Source organism: Astatotilapia calliptera, chromosome 19, assembly GCF_964374335.1.
Source record: "Astatotilapia calliptera chromosome 19, fAstCal68.1, whole genome shotgun sequence".
Lineage (NCBI taxonomy): Eukaryota > Metazoa > Chordata > Actinopteri > Cichliformes > Cichlidae > Astatotilapia > Astatotilapia calliptera.
Genome location: NC_137440.1, coordinates 28,520,524 through 28,540,000, shown reverse-complemented (window position 1 = coordinate 28,540,000; position 19,477 = coordinate 28,520,524). Strand labels below are relative to the sequence as shown.

At 41.8% G+C, this 19,477-nt stretch overlaps 2 protein-coding genes across 3 annotated transcripts; one reads left to right on the top strand and one right to left on the bottom strand.

Annotated features, from left to right (window-relative positions):
- Positions 1 to 848: 848 nt before the first annotated feature.
- rpap1 (RNA polymerase II associated protein 1) lies at positions 849 to 15,658 on the bottom strand. 2 transcript variants are annotated; one of them, XM_026152561.2, is made up of 27 exons: positions 15,533 to 15,658; positions 14,591 to 14,785; positions 14,325 to 14,473; positions 14,112 to 14,204; positions 13,759 to 13,912; positions 13,435 to 13,602; positions 13,040 to 13,267; positions 12,221 to 12,336; positions 12,027 to 12,125; positions 11,460 to 11,561; positions 11,191 to 11,358; positions 10,627 to 10,806; positions 10,401 to 10,535; positions 10,153 to 10,311; positions 9,584 to 9,741; positions 9,072 to 9,242; positions 8,777 to 8,972; positions 8,401 to 8,510; positions 7,850 to 8,045; positions 6,885 to 7,031; positions 6,455 to 6,597; positions 5,717 to 6,149; positions 4,098 to 4,216; positions 3,790 to 4,021; positions 3,515 to 3,691; positions 2,981 to 3,037; positions 849 to 1,464 (listed from the first exon to the last, which is right to left on the bottom strand). In XM_026152561.2, the coding sequence occupies exons 2-27, from the start codon at positions 14,781 to 14,783 to the stop codon at positions 1,315 to 1,317; spliced, it is 4,233 nt and encodes a 1,410-aa protein (XP_026008346.2). In that variant the 5' UTR covers positions 14,784 to 14,785; positions 15,533 to 15,658; the 3' UTR covers positions 849 to 1,314. The 2 variants fall into 2 exon arrangements, with proteins under 2 accessions (XP_026008346.2, XP_026008348.2); XM_026152563.2 differs by having other exon boundaries at positions 13,435 to 13,599.
- iah1 (isoamyl acetate hydrolyzing esterase 1 (putative)) lies at positions 15,651 to 19,209 on the top strand. The gene is made up of 7 exons (XM_080294191.1): positions 15,651 to 15,731; positions 15,880 to 15,961; positions 16,070 to 16,122; positions 16,279 to 16,430; positions 18,167 to 18,325; positions 18,415 to 18,536; positions 18,878 to 19,209. Exons 2-7 carry the CDS (start codon positions 15,899 to 15,901, stop codon positions 19,052 to 19,054), a joined length of 726 nt encoding a protein of 241 aa, XP_080150317.1. The 5' UTR covers positions 15,651 to 15,731; positions 15,880 to 15,898; the 3' UTR covers positions 19,055 to 19,209.
- The last annotated feature ends 268 nt before the right edge of the window (positions 19,210 to 19,477 follow it).

Below are 19,477 nucleotides of genomic sequence, written 5' to 3'. Positions count from 1 at the left end.
CAAACCTGATCATGTTTCCGAGAGTACTGTTGTGTGCGATAGATTCTGTTTTTGCATTGAGTTGTGTTACAGTAGTGTACGTACATGCAGGATGTTTTTATAGATTTATAGTCTTCATGTGAAACTCACAAATCTAAATGCCTAATCCTCTGCAGGGTTCTATGACGATCCGTTACTGTACAGTTTATAAAAATATGCATTGGCAGTTATGAACCAAAGAACCTTCTCACAAATTGAGCATTGTTTTCAATTGTTTTGCTGTAGTGTGTAATGCTGTGTATAGTGTTTACAGTTTTGACAGCTTCGAGCTGCTCTCTTGGTGTGGGAGTTTTGCAGTGGGAAGGTGTGGTTGTGTTTATGTAGCTTTAGAGAAGGGTGTTGTGTTTGGCCATTGGGGGACCTGGTGGTAACGTTTGTGACGTGTTTTAGCATTTGAGAAAAACTGTAATAAAACTTTTTAATCTAACCATTTTGCCTCCTTGTCTCTTTTTCGACCTGGATACTTTGTTACTTTCCCTCATCCCCTGGACCTTTTTAGGGGAACCTAACACAAAGACGATTGCAGAAATGCAGGTATACCACCTAAACCCACTTACTCTTTCAGCTGTAGCACAAAAAGTCGTGAAACCAAAACTTGCTGATTGTTATGTGCAACAATTATGCAAATATGTTAACATTTACGAACAGGCAATTAAACAGGAAGCGAACGTTTTAAGATGTACCAACACCGCAGGAGCACTTTCGTTCCTACATTCATTTTAGTCTCAGTTCCCCCATGAATGTCTTATTTACACAGGATGTTTCACAAACATACTAATATTAAGAAGGTAAAAATTTCAGAGCTCAGGTTTAATGGGATAAAAGGTTACACATCATATTTTATTCAAACATCAGTTTTATTTACAATCATTTCAGGCACTAGTGAAGCAGGAAGAACTGCCCTGCCATATTTTTTTAAGAACCTGGAACACATGGTGGCATTTTTTGCAAATATACAAACATATTAGTAACAAAACAGGAAGAAAACATTTGACATTTTTATTTAAACTTTGGCCTCAATGTAATAATTTTCAGAGAATTTCCGGTGAGAGCCTCATCAGGCTACCATAAGCACTAGAAACTGAGTCTAACTCAGCTTTAGTTTAAAGAAAAAAGGGCCACAGAAACAACTACATGTGACATTGTTAGGCCTTGAAATGAACATCTCGCTGTGGTGCAGCACCTTCTGCTTTCATAATACCGCATCTCGCCTCTGCCTAGCCTATTTTGAGAATACAACCCTGTTATTTTTCTTCAGGTTTTTTATCACTCTTTTCAGTCTCCTTTGTCAACACTGCTCTCCTGCAGTCCCAGGACTCTCTCCAAACGTTTGGCCCTAATGGGAGGCAACTGTTCGTACATGTCGAAGCTGAGCTGTAAGTGATGCTGGGGCAGACGGAAGAGCAGCAAGTGACTCCTCAACACCTGGAAATGAGAGAATGACAGTGAGAAAGATGTGAGAGGAGCAGCAGGAGTGATTGTGTGAACCAGATATTCCCAACAAGACATGCTTGTGCCCCATGTGGACCCTGCTGTTACCAGGGGGGATAGAGACACCAGCTGAGGTTAAACACACACATTTCCTTTTTCATACTGACTGTTACACACTATGTGATTTAACCGGACCTGGTGTTTACATGCTAGGCTGGACGTGCACTTAATCAGAACAGTATGAAATGTGCACAAGTGACAGCTCCTCGCATGCCTCTGCCTCAATGACCATCTTTCATTGATCACCTCCCTGAAGATGGATTTCTGTCGTCAATGAAGTGCAGCACTTCCCGTTACGGAAATAAAAGTACTTATTAACAACATACTCTCCCCCGAAAATCAGGGCCTTGTTCCAGAAAGCAGCTTTAGTAGAATTTGTTCACCCTGAGATGACGAGCTCAGTGAGTTTTCTGTTCCATGATGAGGGCTAACTGAACCCAACCTGCTCCCTGCCACATTTCTGAAACAAACGCTGATTCCTCTCCTCCTGCTGCTCCTGAACCCGCTGCCTGACACGTAGTTTGATTTAGTCGTTCATGTAAATACGTCAAAGCCCATATTTGCACTAGTTTAAAAATATAAAATCCCCACTTGACAGTAGGAAACAGACAGCGATCACTGCACACTCTGAATATTATCAGTTTAAAACAATAAATCTTTAAGCTTTTGACCTTTCAAGCCAAGAAGAACTAAATATTTGCCCCCATTGAGCTCCACAAACGTGCAAAACTAAGTCATTCAAAACTCAAAACCTACTACGTTTCTAAATATAACTGCAGGACATGCAGGACTATAATGAAACAGTGTTTTGCAAATGCACTCAACTGAAGTGAGGCCACTACTTAAAACCTGGATTTAAAGAACTAATGTACTTTTCACTATTTCTATCATACATATAAACCTTTTAAAATATCCATGCTCACAGTGAGGTCACCGTATGTGAGCTGAAAGCTCAGACTTCATAATGTTCTAAACAATCGGCTTCAGACAGTTTTCTAATTTGGTCTCATAAGAGCTCTGGCTTTGAGCACAGAAGTCCTACCAATCTGCTGTTTACATCTTTTGTTTGTGAGCAGCAGCCACTCAGAAGAAAGCTGGATTAAATGGATGGAAGGAGGAAGGAGAGAGCTAAAAGAGGAACTAAAGTGGCTGCGCAAAAGCCCAGTACAAAATAAATAAGGATTGTTTTGTATTGTGAATCACACAAATCTACTCCAGTACAGTCCAAGTATAGAAATGTGGAGCTAGGACTGAGCACAATAGCTCCACTTTGAGAAAACAAAAGTATTAAGACATTATGGTGGTAAAGCACGCAATGAAAACAATGAGAGTTTAGCAAGACTGTAATAACAAGGGGGGAGAATGAGTAATCAATGAACACAGCATGTAAAGACCAGAGGCAGAAAGAGAGCAGGAAAACTACCAGTGCATGCTAAAAGGAGAGGAGTACCTCGTCAGTCAGGTAGTAGATCTTCCTCAACATACTGTGTCGAGCGGTTTCAACCTCCTGGAAAAGAACAAGGGAATTAAAGATCAAAGCCTGGCTCGTGCACTTTATGTCTCCGTGTTTAATGCTGCTCCACTGCACGTATGAATGTTTTCAGCTTCACCCCTCTAAAATAATGCCTTTGTGAATTGAGCAAATATGATGTGTTTCTCATTTTAACTTCAAACGCTTGCAGCCAATTCAAAGTTACAAACCCATGAATAAATAGAAATAATATGAGGACTGGTTTTGTGCATTTGTCAAATTGTCAAGACTTTCACCCAACAAGCTCCTTTTTGATCCAAAAATGTACAAAAGCAGATGTAGAAGCTGTTCCCACAAACCCAGGGTCTATTCAGAGCAGCTGCAGGACATGTGGCAGCCGGGTTTAGCTTTCACTGCCATTGATACAAAGGACAATCTTAATATGAATGCACACCTAAAACATTCAGATAAAGCAGAGCAACTCAGTGCTCAGTGTGTCAAGTGTTGCTGTACCTGTGCAGCAGCATCCTGAGAGAAGATGAAGGAGTTCACGTGAGACAAAGCAGCCACATATAAGACAGGACACCAGGAGCGCTTCAAAGTCCCAGTTACCAAAGAGCGGAAGTAGAGACGGAGGAGAGGGAGGGAATCTTCAGGTGGGGAGGTGAACCTCTCGATAGGAATGGACAGCTTCAAATGACAAGACAGACATATAAACAATAAATAACTTATTATAACAGGAAGTGGAAAAATCACTTCAACAGAGATCATTACGCCATCATCGTTACCTGTTCTAGAGTGACCCCCAGAGACCTCAGCATCCCCACGTGCTCGCCAAACACCGCCAGCCTCATGGTGGTGCTGTACCTCCTCTGCAGGGGCAAGAGGACCCAGCAACTAAACAGCCGGTCTCCAAAAGACACAGCTTCATACTGGGACACAAGGGCTGAATACAAGTCCTGGAATGAGGCCAGACCTGGAGGAGGGACGTTCAGGTCCAAAGAGTCCAGCTTGGTGCTCCTGAAAATGAAGGGTCACTGTTAACTTTTAGAGATTAGTTGGTGTAAAAGAAAAAGCTAAATGTGTCATATCAGACCTGGTGAGCAGTCTGAACAGACCCCAGGTCAGCCTCTGAACGGGTCTCTCCAGGAACAAGTCACTGGAACAGAGGAACACACAGGACAGGCGGGCGAACTTGGCGACAGGGAGGACCACCTACAGCATGACACAGAAGCAATCAATTTATGTGATAAGGAAACAGATCTACAGAAGAAACATCTGAAGGGTGTAGGTTTTCTTTGTAACTCCATTGCATGTACAAAGTACTTCTCTATGAAAATTGTGAACTATCTTAAAATATATGTGAACTATATTTTAAGACTAGCACTAATAAACTGACAAATAATTGACATTTGATTTACTGTGAAAGGAGAATATGAAGTAAAAGTTATAGATTTTGGATAACTGCGCCTGCTAGTCACCTAACACAGCAAGCACGTCAGACATCCTACATCAGTTTCTATAGAGTAAAACAAGCACATACCAAAAGAAGTCACATATTCAGACACTCGGTGACTCCAGAATGAATACAGTGAACGTTTATCATGGCCTCTAACTCTGCCTTCCCCTCTCTACCACCCCTCTGCCTCTTTCTGTGTGAGACCGGTGTGGTGGGCTTAGAGCAGAGTCCCACCTTCATCACATCCTGCTGTCAAGACTCACTTGGATTAGAAAGAGCTTGGTTCAGCTCCAGGTTTCTCTGCTGTTCTGCACAGCTAGCAGTCATCCACTCTTGGCAGGTCTAGTGTTAATGTGTTTTTGCCGTGTGTAGCACTTTGTAACACTGGTTTAAAACTAAAGTGTTACTATGACAGCATCTCACTATCTCACGCACAAAAAAATTAGTGTGCTTGTTTGTCTCTGTCCATAAACTCCTCCCACACCATCTGGAGTTGAGCAACCAAACTTGGTATACAGGTGCATTTGTGGCGCTAGAAGGTTCCTATCTATATCATATATTAAAGGTGTCATTATGTTGCTTAGCAACTGCCTAGCAATGAACTGAAATGGCCTATATTTAGCAATTATGGACCTGTAACAACTTATAAAAGCTTCATATCATTTTTATTTCCTGAAAATAACTAATTTATATACAAAAAAGTTGAACTATGCATGATACATTACGCCACCATCACGCTGCCTGGCAACCAACTAGTAACAGACTAACAGAACGTGTTTTTAGCCTCGATGGACCTGCAACCTCTTATGAAGGCATCCTTCTGTTTTCATTTCATGACAATAACATCTGTGTTATATGACCAGAAGTTGCATCATACAAGCCTAGCGATGACCTCACATAAAAGCCAAAATGGCACGAGCTAAACGACAAACAACAGCATCTACCACATCTATGTTTTCATTTTTTAAATGTGATTAAGTACATCAGTTTGCCAAACAGGCCAAACAATTCAGTAGTATGTGCATGTACTAGTTATATTATTATATAATGGATCAGTTCTGCTGTTACTGATATACATTTTGTTGGCTGACATGGAATATATAACACTTTTCCATTTATATGTACAACAACCCCACAAAATTGCCTATTAATTAAATGTGTTAATAATCAGATTTCTATGTGGTCTCCGCTGAGACTTGACACCAAAGCCCTCTGAGAAAATTCAGACGGGCAACTGACTTGACTTGTTTGAATACCTTTAGCGCTTCCTCCCTCCAGACCTCCAGCAGCAGCAACCACTGCAGACAGTGAGTCACAGCCTGCAGAGCCCCCTGAGGAAGCTCCTCCACTGCCAGCCCTCCACCATCAGACACCCCCGATTGCTCATACAGGCTGAGAAGTGGAAGGAAAGGCCAATCAGATGGCAGGATGGGACCGGTGAGCTCTGGCAAGAGATGACTTTTGATCCAGGGGTTGTGGCCCAGGAGAGCATCTCTGGACACTATTACAGACGACTCCAGGTGGGCCAGGTGAGTGAGGAAGCAACCTCGTATGGATGGCAGCTGGACACAGGCTTCTCTCAGGAGAGCCCCGACAGTCTGGAGAGAGGGAGAGGTGTCCTTTTGTGTTTCCTCATGAAGCTTCAGCTCCCCCAGCTCCACAGCCTCAGGTCCTCCGCTGTGTCCTTCTCTGGAAATCAAAGAAATAGACATAAACACCCTGATAATTTAATAAGCGAAGAAACAGAACGAGAAATTTTTGATGGAAATGGGTCATTTGTTAATTTAATCTTATTTCAAAGAAATTAAATTTTATATATAATGTCGTTAGCAAAATTAGAGGACAACCATCAGTCACATTTTTGAGGCACTAATTTAAACATCGATTTAGACAAACTATCAAAATAAAAAGTAATTATAAAAATTCAGGCACTTTAGAGTAATATTGTAGGTGCTTCACTTATCTCAGATTAAACTGATTAAAGGTAAACATACGATATAAAGTCCTTGCTGAAGACAATGGTGGAGAGCAGTTCATGTACCAGGTATTCACTGCCTGGCAATAACCAAGGCAGTACAACTAGCGCCACCTGGTGGTAAAGTGAGGCATGTTTTGCTATTTCTGAGTCGAGGGGAACCTGAGAGAGGTAAAACAGAGGGGAAAAAATAACATGATTAGGTTAAAATAAATAATTAAACATCAACAAGTGAGCAGATAAAATCTGATCTTATGCTCAAAACACCAAAATCAAGTAGAAAAGGGCTGCACCCATTTTCATTCCATACAAGGCAAAAATAAATGAACTAGCCAGGAATCATACAAGCTGCGGCATAAGAAGGAAACTAAAGCCTGAAAGAAAAATGGTTTAAAATACTGTATAACATGGCTAAACTGAGCTCAACATTAAAGATGGAGTGGACGTACCAGTCTGTGAGCCAGTCGCAGCAGCAGGTAGAGGAGGTGGTGTTCGTGACGTAGAAGCCAAGCCTTGGTGTGAGACAGGCTGGGTGTAGCCTGACTGCAGCTGCGCAGGTAACCAGTCACAGGCTCCGACAGAAGCAGTCCGGTGAACTAGTGAGTGAGAGCGGGGACATCTAAATATACGATCAGCCAATCACATGGCAGCATTTAGGCACGACGTTGAGGTCAAGACGACCTCTTAAAATTCAAGCTGAGCATCAGAATGACACGGCATGGCCGTTACTGCCAGATGGATGCATACATTTAAAGCATGCAGAAGAGCATCTCTCAGTGCACAACATATCGAGCCTCGAAGCCTGTCAGCTAAGAAGAGAAAATTAACACTACAAGCCATGTGGACTCACCACAACTGAACAAAAGATTAGAAAACAATAAGTCTTGATTTCTGCTGCGACATTCAGTCAGAATTTGAAATAAAAACCTAAATCATGGATCCATCCTGCCTTGTATCAATGACTCAGGGTGGTGATAGTGGGCCCCTTAGTATCAGCTGAGCTCACTGTACTCAGATGACCTCCATAGTTAGCGGATCCTAATCCAATAGAGCAGCTATGGGATGTGGTGCAACAGGAGATTGTCATCATGTTCAGCAAAAAAATGTGTGTGATGCTATCATGTCAATATTTACCAAAACCTTAGAGGAATGTTTCCAGCACCTCGTTGAATCATTGCCACAAACAATTAAGGCAAAAGTTCTGAAGGCAAAAAGGGAATCTAACCTCATACTACAAAGGTGTACCTAACAATGTGCCCCAGAGTGCAAAGAGTACCCATACCTTCATTACAAGGAGAGTCCACATGCTTTACTCATTAGTTCTATGTTTTGGTTGGACATAAACGAAGCAGAAAATGTATAAAACCAGCAAACAACAACAAAATAAAAACACCCCAAGGACAGTCAGTCCTACCTTGCTGCTGAGGCCTTTATGGATCCCTGTGATCGTCTCCAATAGGAGCCCCAGTCCAGTCAGAAGAGGGAAAGGGGAGCTGGGAGCAACCAGCCCCGGACGATTCCTCCATCCCATGCACGCCAATCCAGGGAGGTTATTAGTGATTTCTGGGCCCAGAGGTATAGCCTGAGCATTACACACTACAGAGGAAGACCTGGTGTGGAAAAAAACATTAAACTGTGCTGTTATAATGTGTATGTGTTAGTCCCCATAAGGAAATAGTTCCTCTGCATTTAACCCATTCACCCAGTGAAGCAGTGGGCAGCCACCAATGCAGCGCCCGGGGAGCAGTGTGCAGGGACGGTACCTTGCTCAGGGGTACCTCAGGGTAGCCGTTCAGTGGAGTCGAACCCCCGACCTTCCGATCATGGGGCCACCACTCTACCTACTGAGCTATCCCTGCCCAACTTTTTTTTTTTTTTTAAATAATAATGAATGATGTTAAAGGTTCAACTCAAACACAAATTTTGTGGAAAAAAGGCTAAATTGCCATCTGTTTTCAGACATACTTGAGATTCTTTATCAGGCCTTGCACAACACTGTGAGACATCAGAGGGAGAAGAGCATCAGATGTCAGCAGCTCGAGCTCTTGAAGAGTCTCCACGGGCTTGAAACAGTTCTGTGGAGCAACATGTTCATCAGTTTCAAGGAATTTGAGACGTAAACAGCGAACAAGATAATCCTCAAGTTCCTCTTTGTCACATGTAGCGCACAACAGGACATAATTAGCTGCATTCTCACTGTTGCTTAAACTGAGCGTGCAGAAGGAAGGATACACGATGACCACTCGCCAGCTGGGAAATCACATGACATCAAATTTTAACTTAGCATAAGTAACAATAAATATGAAACATCTCATTTATGGAAGGGAAAGGCAGGAAATACCTGTCTGGAGAGCTGATGGTAGTACGCTTCTAGGTAAACAAGGTAAACTGGTATCAGAGTGAGGCTGCCGTCTTTCTGAAGTGGATCATCGAGGTTCTTAATAAAACCCTTCAAATGCCCCATTAAGGATGTCTGCAACCCTGTGACATGACCCCAAGATACAGGAGGAGGGGGAGGGCACTCTTCTCCACCGGAGCTGCAGTGAAAGCAGAGGAAGTGACATGTAAGATCAGAGCGTTCAAGCCAACGCTGCTTCCTCCAGATTCTCTAGCAGAATGGCTTCATTGATCTGTACCTGACCATCCCAGCCTGGAGCTCCTGATGGCAGCCAGCTGTGTGTGTAACTTGCGTGAGCAGAGAAAGCAGAGCCAAAAACCGCTGGAGCTGCAGAGGTTGCAGAGGATCTGAGGCAGGTGGAAGTCTGTGAACAGACTGCAGTGCTGTCACTAAGGCTGGATACAGGTCTCTGCGGGAAAACACAGCAAATCAAAGCAATTAAATACTCACTGTGAGTGAAGAGGAGAGCCTGGCTCTTACGTTTGGACAGAGTGCGAAGGGAGCCACATACAATATAAACTGGTAAGGGACCCTTTATCTAGCAGGCTGTTGGCTCATCATAAAGTAAATGTGCAAATTCCTGATAGAATCATTTGCAAATTTTCTATCTCAGTGTAGATACAGACATTAATTGTTTACATTTGATTCTATTTTCTCACTAGTGCATCAACATAGCAACATTTTTTTAAATATGACAGATATAACTGTGTTAAGAACTGTGGCAGTAATCGCTCTCACATTATAACTTACATGTATAATTTGCACGCCTGTCCATAGCCGGCTGCTACGGCCCACAGCCTGTAGGCCTCTGTGGTGATCCTGAGGGACTCGGTCGGCTCCAGCAGCAGCTCGTTGGGCTCTGCACTCAGGAGATGAGACAATCGCTCACTCGCTCCCAGAGAGTTTAACTGGAAAGGCCAAAAAAGAAGGCACAACACCGATTACCCTTCTTTCCAGCGGTCTCCACAGAGGATGTTTATTTGGCACAGATTTTACACCTTTCTGATGCAACCCTCCCATTTATCCTGGTTAGGACTGGTACTAGGAGCACACTAGCTTATAACCACTGGTCTCAAACCAGGGATCTTTTGAGTGCAAGCCAAATGTGTTTTCCCACTACAGTACACCGATGAGCCTCCAAAAACATGTTTGCTACTAATATTAAAAACAGGAATACATCATAAGTAACGGTAAACACTGTTTTTATAGCTTTTGTCTTAAAAGTCGGCCCCTGGACTGGCAGCTTGCAGAATCAATGCATTATAAATCTTATTACTCGAGTATCTTTGCAGTTAAAAAATTACACTTATTGATTTTACCAGTCTTGCACAGGCATGTCTACCAGAGGTAGCCAAAACTCTTAGAAGCTTCATTGCGCTGGAAAGTGGAAGTCCATAAATGGACTGAGATGATGGTGACCAGGAAGTGGGAAGAAACTCTGACATTACTGTCTCCATCAGACGAGGACAATCCAACACCTGAGAATGGGATACACCAAGAGGTATTTCAGCTATGAAGGACTTTGAGTTTAAAGACTTCTCAGTTGTTAAAAAGTTGCTGTTGTTACCTGCGTAGCAGATGAGGAGGAATGCCTAGCAATGCGAGTCAGGATCTCCAGGACATCCTGAACCACCCGAGGTGACGGCCGGACCACCTCGAGAATGTAACGCAGCCTGGGGAGCAGTTTCATTTTTAACAAACCCTGAAATCAGAAACCTTTGATCAGTTTCCATCCACAGGTCACGAAGGCAACATGTAGAATGCAAAAAAAAAAGGGATATTGAGATCTTCACCTTGACAGCATCCTGTCTGGCCACTTCATGATCGCTCTTCCTCTCTTCTTTCTCCTTCGCCGTCTCCTTCATACTTTCATCCAGCCCTTCATCCTCCTCATCTTCTTCCTCCTGAGCAGATGGCAGCAGGGGGAAGGAAGACAGACCGCGAAACCAGGAAAAAGTGCAGTCCAGACACTCCTGAGTGAGGGAACTCATTTGTAAGAGGAACTTGACTGGGGTTTCAGACACTTGTACTCATTTACAGTAAAGAAACAGTGTATTCTATTCTATTCAGCTGATGTGTTTTAAAAGATATTATCCGATAATGAGTCAATGCTGTGCTGTTTATGCACAAATCATCGAAATAAAGCTTTGAGTTTTACATGATATAGTTCTTTCTTTATATTAGTCCTCAGTATGAGGACAAATTTCTGTGATATTTGTATTTATTTATTTGCTTTTTTCAAATAGTGCATATAGAAAATTACAAAGAGTAAATTAGTGCAGGTTAAACAATTATTATTATTATTATTTTTATTATATTACTATTGCAATATTTGGCTTTATACTTTATAATCTTACTTCATCTTCTGCACACACAAGCAGTGCTTTAAGAGCGTGCACAGCTGCAGACATCACTCCCTCCATGCTATCGTCCAATGCAAAGCGGAGCAGAAAGAGCAGGCCGGCGTCGAGCAGAGTAGACGTCACGCTGCCTTTCAGAACTGACACGTATTCCCCAGCACACGCCTGCAAAAAAAAAAAGAAGAAGAAGAAAAAAATCCAGCAACATGACAGAGGCACGCTTCTTAAAGCTAAGAGTGGAACTTCATGCGTCTAGGTTCTGGTACCTTTGAGAGGATGTTCGCCAGAGTGCTGAGCGACAGCGTCCTCTGCTGGATGACCTGACTCCGAGACAGCAGGAAGAGTTCCTGCAGGGAATAACCTGCCCGCTGGGGACAAATGTCAAGATGAGATCTCATGATAAGAGTTTATACATTTTTACAGGTGCAGATATGAGAAGAACTGAATTTAAATGAATGAGAAAGAAATTGAGTCTGATGGGATCAATCAGACTGAATAATAACAGAGAAAACTTACAGATAAATGGTGAATGGATATGTACTTATTAGTGCTTTTCTACTCTTACTGAGCTCTCAAAGTGTGTTTCACTACAAACCTCAATCTTATTTAAATCCTCTGCAGTCTTGCTTTTGTACTTCAGTAAAAAAACATGACATAAACTTAAAATTAAGCCACAGGTTGTGATATTTAATCTACACGCACAATCCAGTAGGTTCTACTGTGTTCTACCAAGGAGTCAACTGGAACTTGACATTGTTGTCATTTTATAAAAGCATCACTCCAATTTTAAGGAGGTAAAGTTGTCTTTTTGTTGTGACTTTGTGCTGACTGACCTCAGGCTCCTCTCCATGGTGGTGGAGGCCCAGGTGCGTTGGCAGATCCTCAGTGGGCGGAATTAAAGTCCCCGCGAAGTCAAAACGAGCCTGCATGGCCTATCAGGACACACAAAAACAACGGAAAGTGTTGAATAAAATACAGAATTTTAACTAGATCTTTCATTACTTGCAAGTCAAATACCAGATCTTACTTTCTTGGTTCCTTTCCTTCTGGGTTCAGGCAAGTCTCTCAACCACTCCAACTTCTCCGGCTCCAGCTTATCCATGTGGACCCATTCCTTCTGAGGCTTCACTGGCAGATCCTCCTCTGTATTCACAGACGCATCCATTGTGGTAAAAACAGCGTAGCATTGTAAATGAAAATGACAATTAGTTAGCCAAAAACAACTTCTCCAAACAATTTTAGAAGCTGCATCTGCTGCAAAAACCTCAGCACTCATTAAACGTGACTAGAAGCTTAAACAATCTGGCTATTAATTGTAGCCAATGCAAGCAGGACAGAATAACATAATGAAGTTCTAACTTTTTGGGGGGTTCGTGTGATGTATAAGCAACAAATTAAGGGGTGAAGTTGATTTTTGCATTTTCTGAAATAAAACTTCAAAGAGAGGCTTCTATCACTCCAAATGGAGATATGAATCAGTTTTAGCCATGCAGCAACTACATCTGACATTAAGTTACACAGTGAGAGGATGGACAAGTACGAGAGCGGAAAAGCGTGCAGAAATGAGAAGAAGATATTTGACCGGGAAGTGAGGGAATGCTGGTTAACAGCTAAGTGTCATCGTCTCTTTAAAAAGTGGATAAAATTGGTCTCCTTAAGCAAATTTAAGATCCCAGAAATGAGGATTCAATCTTACCAGGAAAGCAGGCACAGGAACAATGTGAAAGTGTGCTATTGCATAGGCACACTTAATAACAACATCATCCACATATATTAGAATCTAACTTTCATCTTAATCACCAGCAGCAGAGAGCAGAAACTGGTGTTGAATTTGAATAAATCATACCCGTCACAGCAGGTGGTGGCGCTGACAGCTCCTCCTCCTCTCCTTCCATCTTCACCTCTTGGGGTTTCTGACACAACACTGCAGCACTGCAGGAGCCTGACTCTCTGCTCACATCCTGAACTGGAGGATCTTCTGTGCCACTTTTGTCCTTGGGGTGTTTGGATGGGGAGGGAAAGGATGGGACGCTCTGTGCTTTGCGAGATCTAACAAAGTCCACCAGTCTAGGATCTGAGAAGCAAAAATAACTGCATTACATGCTGTACAGAAATGGTGATAAAAAAAAAGTGTGATGTACGTGACTAGTACATCTAAATGGATAGAAAATCCACCCCATCACATCTTAATTATAACGTGCATTATAAAGAAAAGATCCTGCCGACAACATCAATGCCTACCGAGCTGAAACAAGAGCTTCTTCTGCTCCTCGAGTATCTCAGACTGGGACATGGCTTGGAGCTTGGCCTGGTTTTCCATGTGGATCCTCATGGTCTCTCCTGAGCTATCGGGACCCTGAAGCCCCTGCCCGGACACCAACCTGGGACCGGAGACTGCTGCTGGATCTACTGAACAGAGAGACGAAGAGGATGGTATAGAAGGGAGGAAAAATATTTTCCAGAAAGTGTTACTACTGCTGAAAATATGTAATTCCTAAATTCTTCGAAAACACACAAATAAACTGAGACCTGTGTTGCATTTGTGATATTAATGGTTAACCCCACCTGCAGCATCACACTGATCTGTATCCATGCTAGTTTCTGGGGTTGGAGCAGCTTCAGATAAACTATGTAATGTTGTCTTGCACTCTTTTAGTTTCTGGGCAGCAATCTGACGAGCAAAGATGCTCTTCTTTCCTCCAGCTGATGACAGAGGTGCCTGCAGGGAGGGAACAAAAAAAAACAAAACAAAAAAAACCAGGATTATTTCACACGACACCAAATGAATGCAAAAATAGCATGCCATCGTACGAAGAGGGGGTGACTTACTGCAATAAATATAATAACTGATTATGAATCTATAGTGGCTGATAAGAAATTTTAAAATTTAAAGAAGAGATGATATTATTGACCTTTACCTGATTGCTGGTTTCTGAGCGGTGCAGCACTTTGGGGAAAGCCATGCCTGTAAATGCTGGTAGAGATATTGGAGTGGAGCTGGTATCTCTCTCCTTGACACAAAAAAAATACACATACGTAAAATAAATAACTAAAAGAATCCCAAACTATGGATACACCAAACAAGACATTAAACAAGTCTAACTGAGAACAGACAAGAAGCTTCCACTTACAACAATTCTGGAGAGAACGGCACTGATGTGAGTGTCGTGTCTGTCCAGCCTTTCCTCGGCATCCTCATCCTCAAAGGTGACACGACTCGCTTTAAAGCGAGACTTCTTAGGAGGGGCTGGGGTCAGAGAAGGGAGCTGATCTGGAAGATCTGCATTTAAGAGAACAGCTGAGCTTTAGCTACTTACACAAGAGACCCCAAAAAGTTAAAATCAGACAAGTTTTAAAACACAATATGCTCTTGTGAAAAATCTGTGTCATCTGTAACCTTCAATGGTGACCACATCCCTCTGGCTCCCTTCATTCTCCCCACTCCGCCCTTCTCCCTCTCCAGCTTCTCCTCTCCTCTTGTCAGGGCGGCGGACAACACTGGCGGCGGAGGGAGCGCCTGAAGTGAGAAAGTGCTCCTGCTCTCTCAGGAGGTCTGCCTCTGAGTCAGTTGGCTTGGGACGCCGCAACATTGCTGTTAAGGACACAAAGAGGACATTAAACATAGGCATCTTGGGAATATTTTAACAGCAAAACAAGCCTTTGTAGCCACAGCTGGTCTGCATGTTGTTACGCAAAGCCTATGTTATCTTATATTACAACAGTCTTTCAATTTCCTACTTACTTTAGGGAATTTTATAAACAAAAATATATTTAAGTTTGAGTAAACTTCACGTAAAAAAAATGTTTAATGATATTGTTAATAATACCATTTTTAATATGCAGGGAAAACCCTGACTTTATCCCAGCCCATCACCTTCCAACACCTAATCCTAACACAAGTCTTATTAATAGACGCATCTGTTGTGTCAGGCTGTTTCATTGCTGTATTTATCTGAGACTCAGGTTCGTCAGGTTGGAAACTACAAATACAATCTGTGGTTGGAGATCATAGTCAGTGGAATTTGACAGTGTCATGCCCGTAGTGCTAACTAAGCCCATATAAGAGGGCATTAAAGGATAAAAATACACTATCTTCAATTAAGCGTTTAGACATTAATAAATAGTGATTATATGAAAGGAGACGGGGGGGGTTTCATCCATTTTTCACGTGTAGTTAAGTTTACCGCGGATGAATGTAACGTACAGCTGACGCTAGCTTGAATTCCATCACAGTTCCTTTTTATCTGGAGCTAAATTTGTCCAAAACAGTACCAAGGAGTATAAATTTAAACTATCTGTTTTTTGCTATTTGAAAATCTTGATAATAGCTGGAGCTAACCTTCATTTATTAGCTGGACCTTTGAAGAATCCACACAAGACTCTGCAGCTCGCACGGAAGATTTTTGATGTGACACAACAAGGCGGAAGGGGAAAACGTACTCCGGGAACCTTCAAAATAAAAGCCCCATCAGCATTAAAAAGTGCGGAAGACATTTCCTTATTTATTCCTTCCTTCCTTCTTCTTCCAAGGCTACTGGGTAATTTGTGGATTGAAAATATAAATTCTAATGAGTTGTTGTGCAAACACTTTTAACGCGTCTCGGAAACTGAGTTTACAGTGTAAACAATGCATTTGATGTGCAAGCTTTACCTATAAAATCTGACGTTTCTCTTTCCTTTCTTTAGGAACCGGCTTGGCTTCACCATGTCCAAGTTCACGTCAATCATTTGGCCTAAAGTTATTTTATTTGGGGACTCCATCACACAGGTTAGATAGTGTTTACACTTTAATCTATTTTACTATTTGTCTGCTCAATCACTGTCCACTTTGACTGTTAGTGTGGAAATAATTAATCGGTGCTGTTGATTCTTTCAGGTTTCATTTCAACCCAATGGGTGGGGAGCAGAAATTGCCGATAAACTTGCAAGGTGTGTAGTTCCATTTAAATTGCATTCCCTTCATAATAGCTCTGACTTCCAAACAGGTAAAAATACACACTTCTTCTAAGAGAAATTGTGCTTGTGTTATGCAGCAGTTGCTTAATGTGACTGATCTCTGTATCTGCGATTTTATTTTGCCTTTAGAAAATGTGATGTTATAAACAGAGGACTGTCCGGCTATAACTCCAGATGGGGCAAGATTGTTCTTCCTCGCCTCATAAACCCTGAAAATTCAGCAGACAGCAAGATAGAAGCAGTTACCATTTTCTTCGGAGCCAATGACAGTGCATTGGAAGGTACAGCTTCACTGGAGCATGCTCACTCTTGTTATAATTTAACAGATACTTGCACATTTGCAGTGATCTACACTAGGGGTGTCTAACATAAGGCCTGGAGGGCCAGAATCGGCCTGACAGAGATTCCATTCACAGGCCATTTTATTAGGTACGGATTGCTAGTGCCACTTTAGACCACCTTTAGCTTTTAGGCCTGTCTTATTTCTTTATGGCATAGATTCAAGTGCTGGAAACATTTCTCAGAGATTTTTGGCTATGTTGACATGATAGCATCATAGACCTGCTGCACATCCATGATGTGAATCTCATATTCCACCACATTCCAAAGGCCCTCTATCGGTTTGAGATCTGCCGATTGTGGAGGCCATATGAGTTCAGTGAACTCACTGTCATGTTCAACAAGCCAGTGTGAGACAATCTGGGCATTGTGGCGTTCAGTCTGCAGTTTCCTCAGTTTCCTGTTCTTACCGGACAGCAGTTGTACCCGGTGTGGTCTTCTGTTGCTGTAACCCATCTGCTTCAAGGTTCACGCATTCAGAGAGGCTAGTCTGGACAACGTAGTTGTATGCAGGTTGAAAAACTGAGAGCAGCCCATCTATCACCAACAACTATGCCACTTAAATCACTTTTTCTCCTATTTCAATGCTCAGTTTGAACTTCAGCAGGTCATCTTCACCATGTCTACGTGTCTATATGCGCTAAACTGCTGTGATCGGGCGATTAGATATTTGTGTTAACAAACAGGTATACCTAGTGCTGGTCAAGTTACTTGAAAAAAGTAATCAGTACTTAATTACTGATTACTTTGAAAAAAGTAATCCCATTACTTTACTGATTACTTATTTTCAAAGTAATTAGTTACTTAGTTACTTTTAAAAAACAGGATTTACAACCTGAACAGGTAATAAAGCGATAGATCTTTCGGCCCAATTCTACTTTTTCTACATAATCCATCATTCAAAATGTAATCAAATGGAAAAGTCTCTTTTTAAAACTTGTTTTATTAGTTTTAACTTTATGCATCAAGCAAAAATTAAATTAAATGCAATATTCTCTGACTGGAAGAAATTTGTTTAACATTTAAACCTATTTCCTGCACATTCCAGCACATAAAATAAAATATTTTTTGTGTTTACACTCAGTCTTTCAAATAAATGCAAGTGAAACACAGCAGAAAATAAATAAAATCAAAGACTCAGCGGTCCTGTTGCTCTATTTTCACCTGTAAAGCAGGTGGAGGTTTGCCGTGGTGCAGGTGTGCCGCAGCGGTCAGTGGAAGAATCCGCGAGTTTCTCGGGAAAGTAACGGTAATCTAATTACTGTTTTTGCAATAGTAATCCCTTACTTTACTCGTTACTTGAAAAAAGTAATCGGATTACAGTAACGCGTTATTGCCCATCTCTGGTGGCCAGTGGGTGTTTATTGGCATCTTGAGAGTTTCCAACAATGTCATGACTGGTAGTCAAGACATCACAGACCATATTGGCTTGGACAGCTGGATTTATTGCTGGATTTTTTTTAAAAAGTCACCGGCTCTCCTCACGGATGAATCCTCATTTCTCCGCTGTTCTTATTATACATTAATGACTGCTGGGAACATTTTTTTTTGTGATGACAAGAGACTGCTGGATGTTTATTATAATGTCTCAATTGCAAGTGCCACAGCCTTAAATGAATTTTTATGACATATTTTTATTAATAAATGTGTCTGTATATTATCATCTCCTTGTTTACAGGTAAGAGCCAGCAGCATGTGCCTGTGCACGAGTATTCTGAGAACCTGAAGGAGATGACCAGGTTTCTGGCCTCTGCTGGTGTAACTGCTGACAGAGTTATATTCATCACACCTCCCCCCTTGCATGAGCCATCTTGGGAGAAGGAGTGCATTCTTAAAGGTAACAGGAGCTTTTCTCCTTCTTCATTCCTGTCTTTTTACACACCCAGTCCTACGCAGATCCTGAGCATCCCTTTGCGTCTCCTGCAGGATGTCCTCTCAATCGCCACAACTCTGTAGCGGGGCAGTATGCACAGGCGTGTGTCGAAGCTGCTGGTCAGTGTGGTGTAGACGTCCTGGATCTCTGGACACTCATGCAAAAAGATGGACAGGTGAGGATCAATACTTCTAGCTGCTGTTTGTTGCTGATATTGAGGCTTTTGGCATTCAGGTGCTGCAGTAATCCAATGAGATCCATAACATAAAAAAACAAATGCTTTCTCAAATGAATAACAAACATTTTTTTATTATAATTTCATTATTTTGTCAGATTTTCTGGTATTAAACGGTTAATTTTAATATTGCCAATCAATATTATAATGTATATAATTTTTTATGCACTCACTGTGATTTCCTTTTTTAAAATCTGATATGATCTTGTATTCCTGTATACAGTGTTTCTGTTTTCAGGTCTTTTGGCCTCAGATGTCTTATTTTATCATCTTTTGTACAGGACTACACGGTCTACCTGTCTGATGGGCTGCATCTCTCAGAGAAAGGAAACCAGTTTGTGGCCCAGCATCTGTGGAGGCTGCTGGAGAGCCGTGTGGCTGACCTGCCCTTCATCCTGCCCTACTGGGGAGACGTGGACGCCAAGAGCCCTGAGAGCAGCCTGCTCTGTGATCAGTGAAGGACACTTGTTTCAAGATTGTGCAGAGAGCCTTATAGTAGATTGCATCATGCAACTCAACATGCAACACAACATGCAAAATGGTTCATAAGAATTAATGTGTCAAATGCTAGAACATGTATGAAAGCACAATAAAGATTTTTACATTTTTTTTTTTATATTCTGTGGCATGCCTGGATAGAAATCATAGGAAGACTTGTACATAAAAAGCTTCACTTGAGCATCTACTCCCAGCATTTTTACACAAATGTCAAAACTTTCTACTCCTTAAATTTTAAAAACAGGCTTGTTACTTTAGTTTTAACACATTTGATCAGAGTCATTATTTGATGGTGTTGCATGCCTTATTTTTTTCTTTTTTGCAGATGAGCCATTTTAAATAAAGAGGTGGTTTATTTAGTGGACTTTAAACACAGTTTGCTG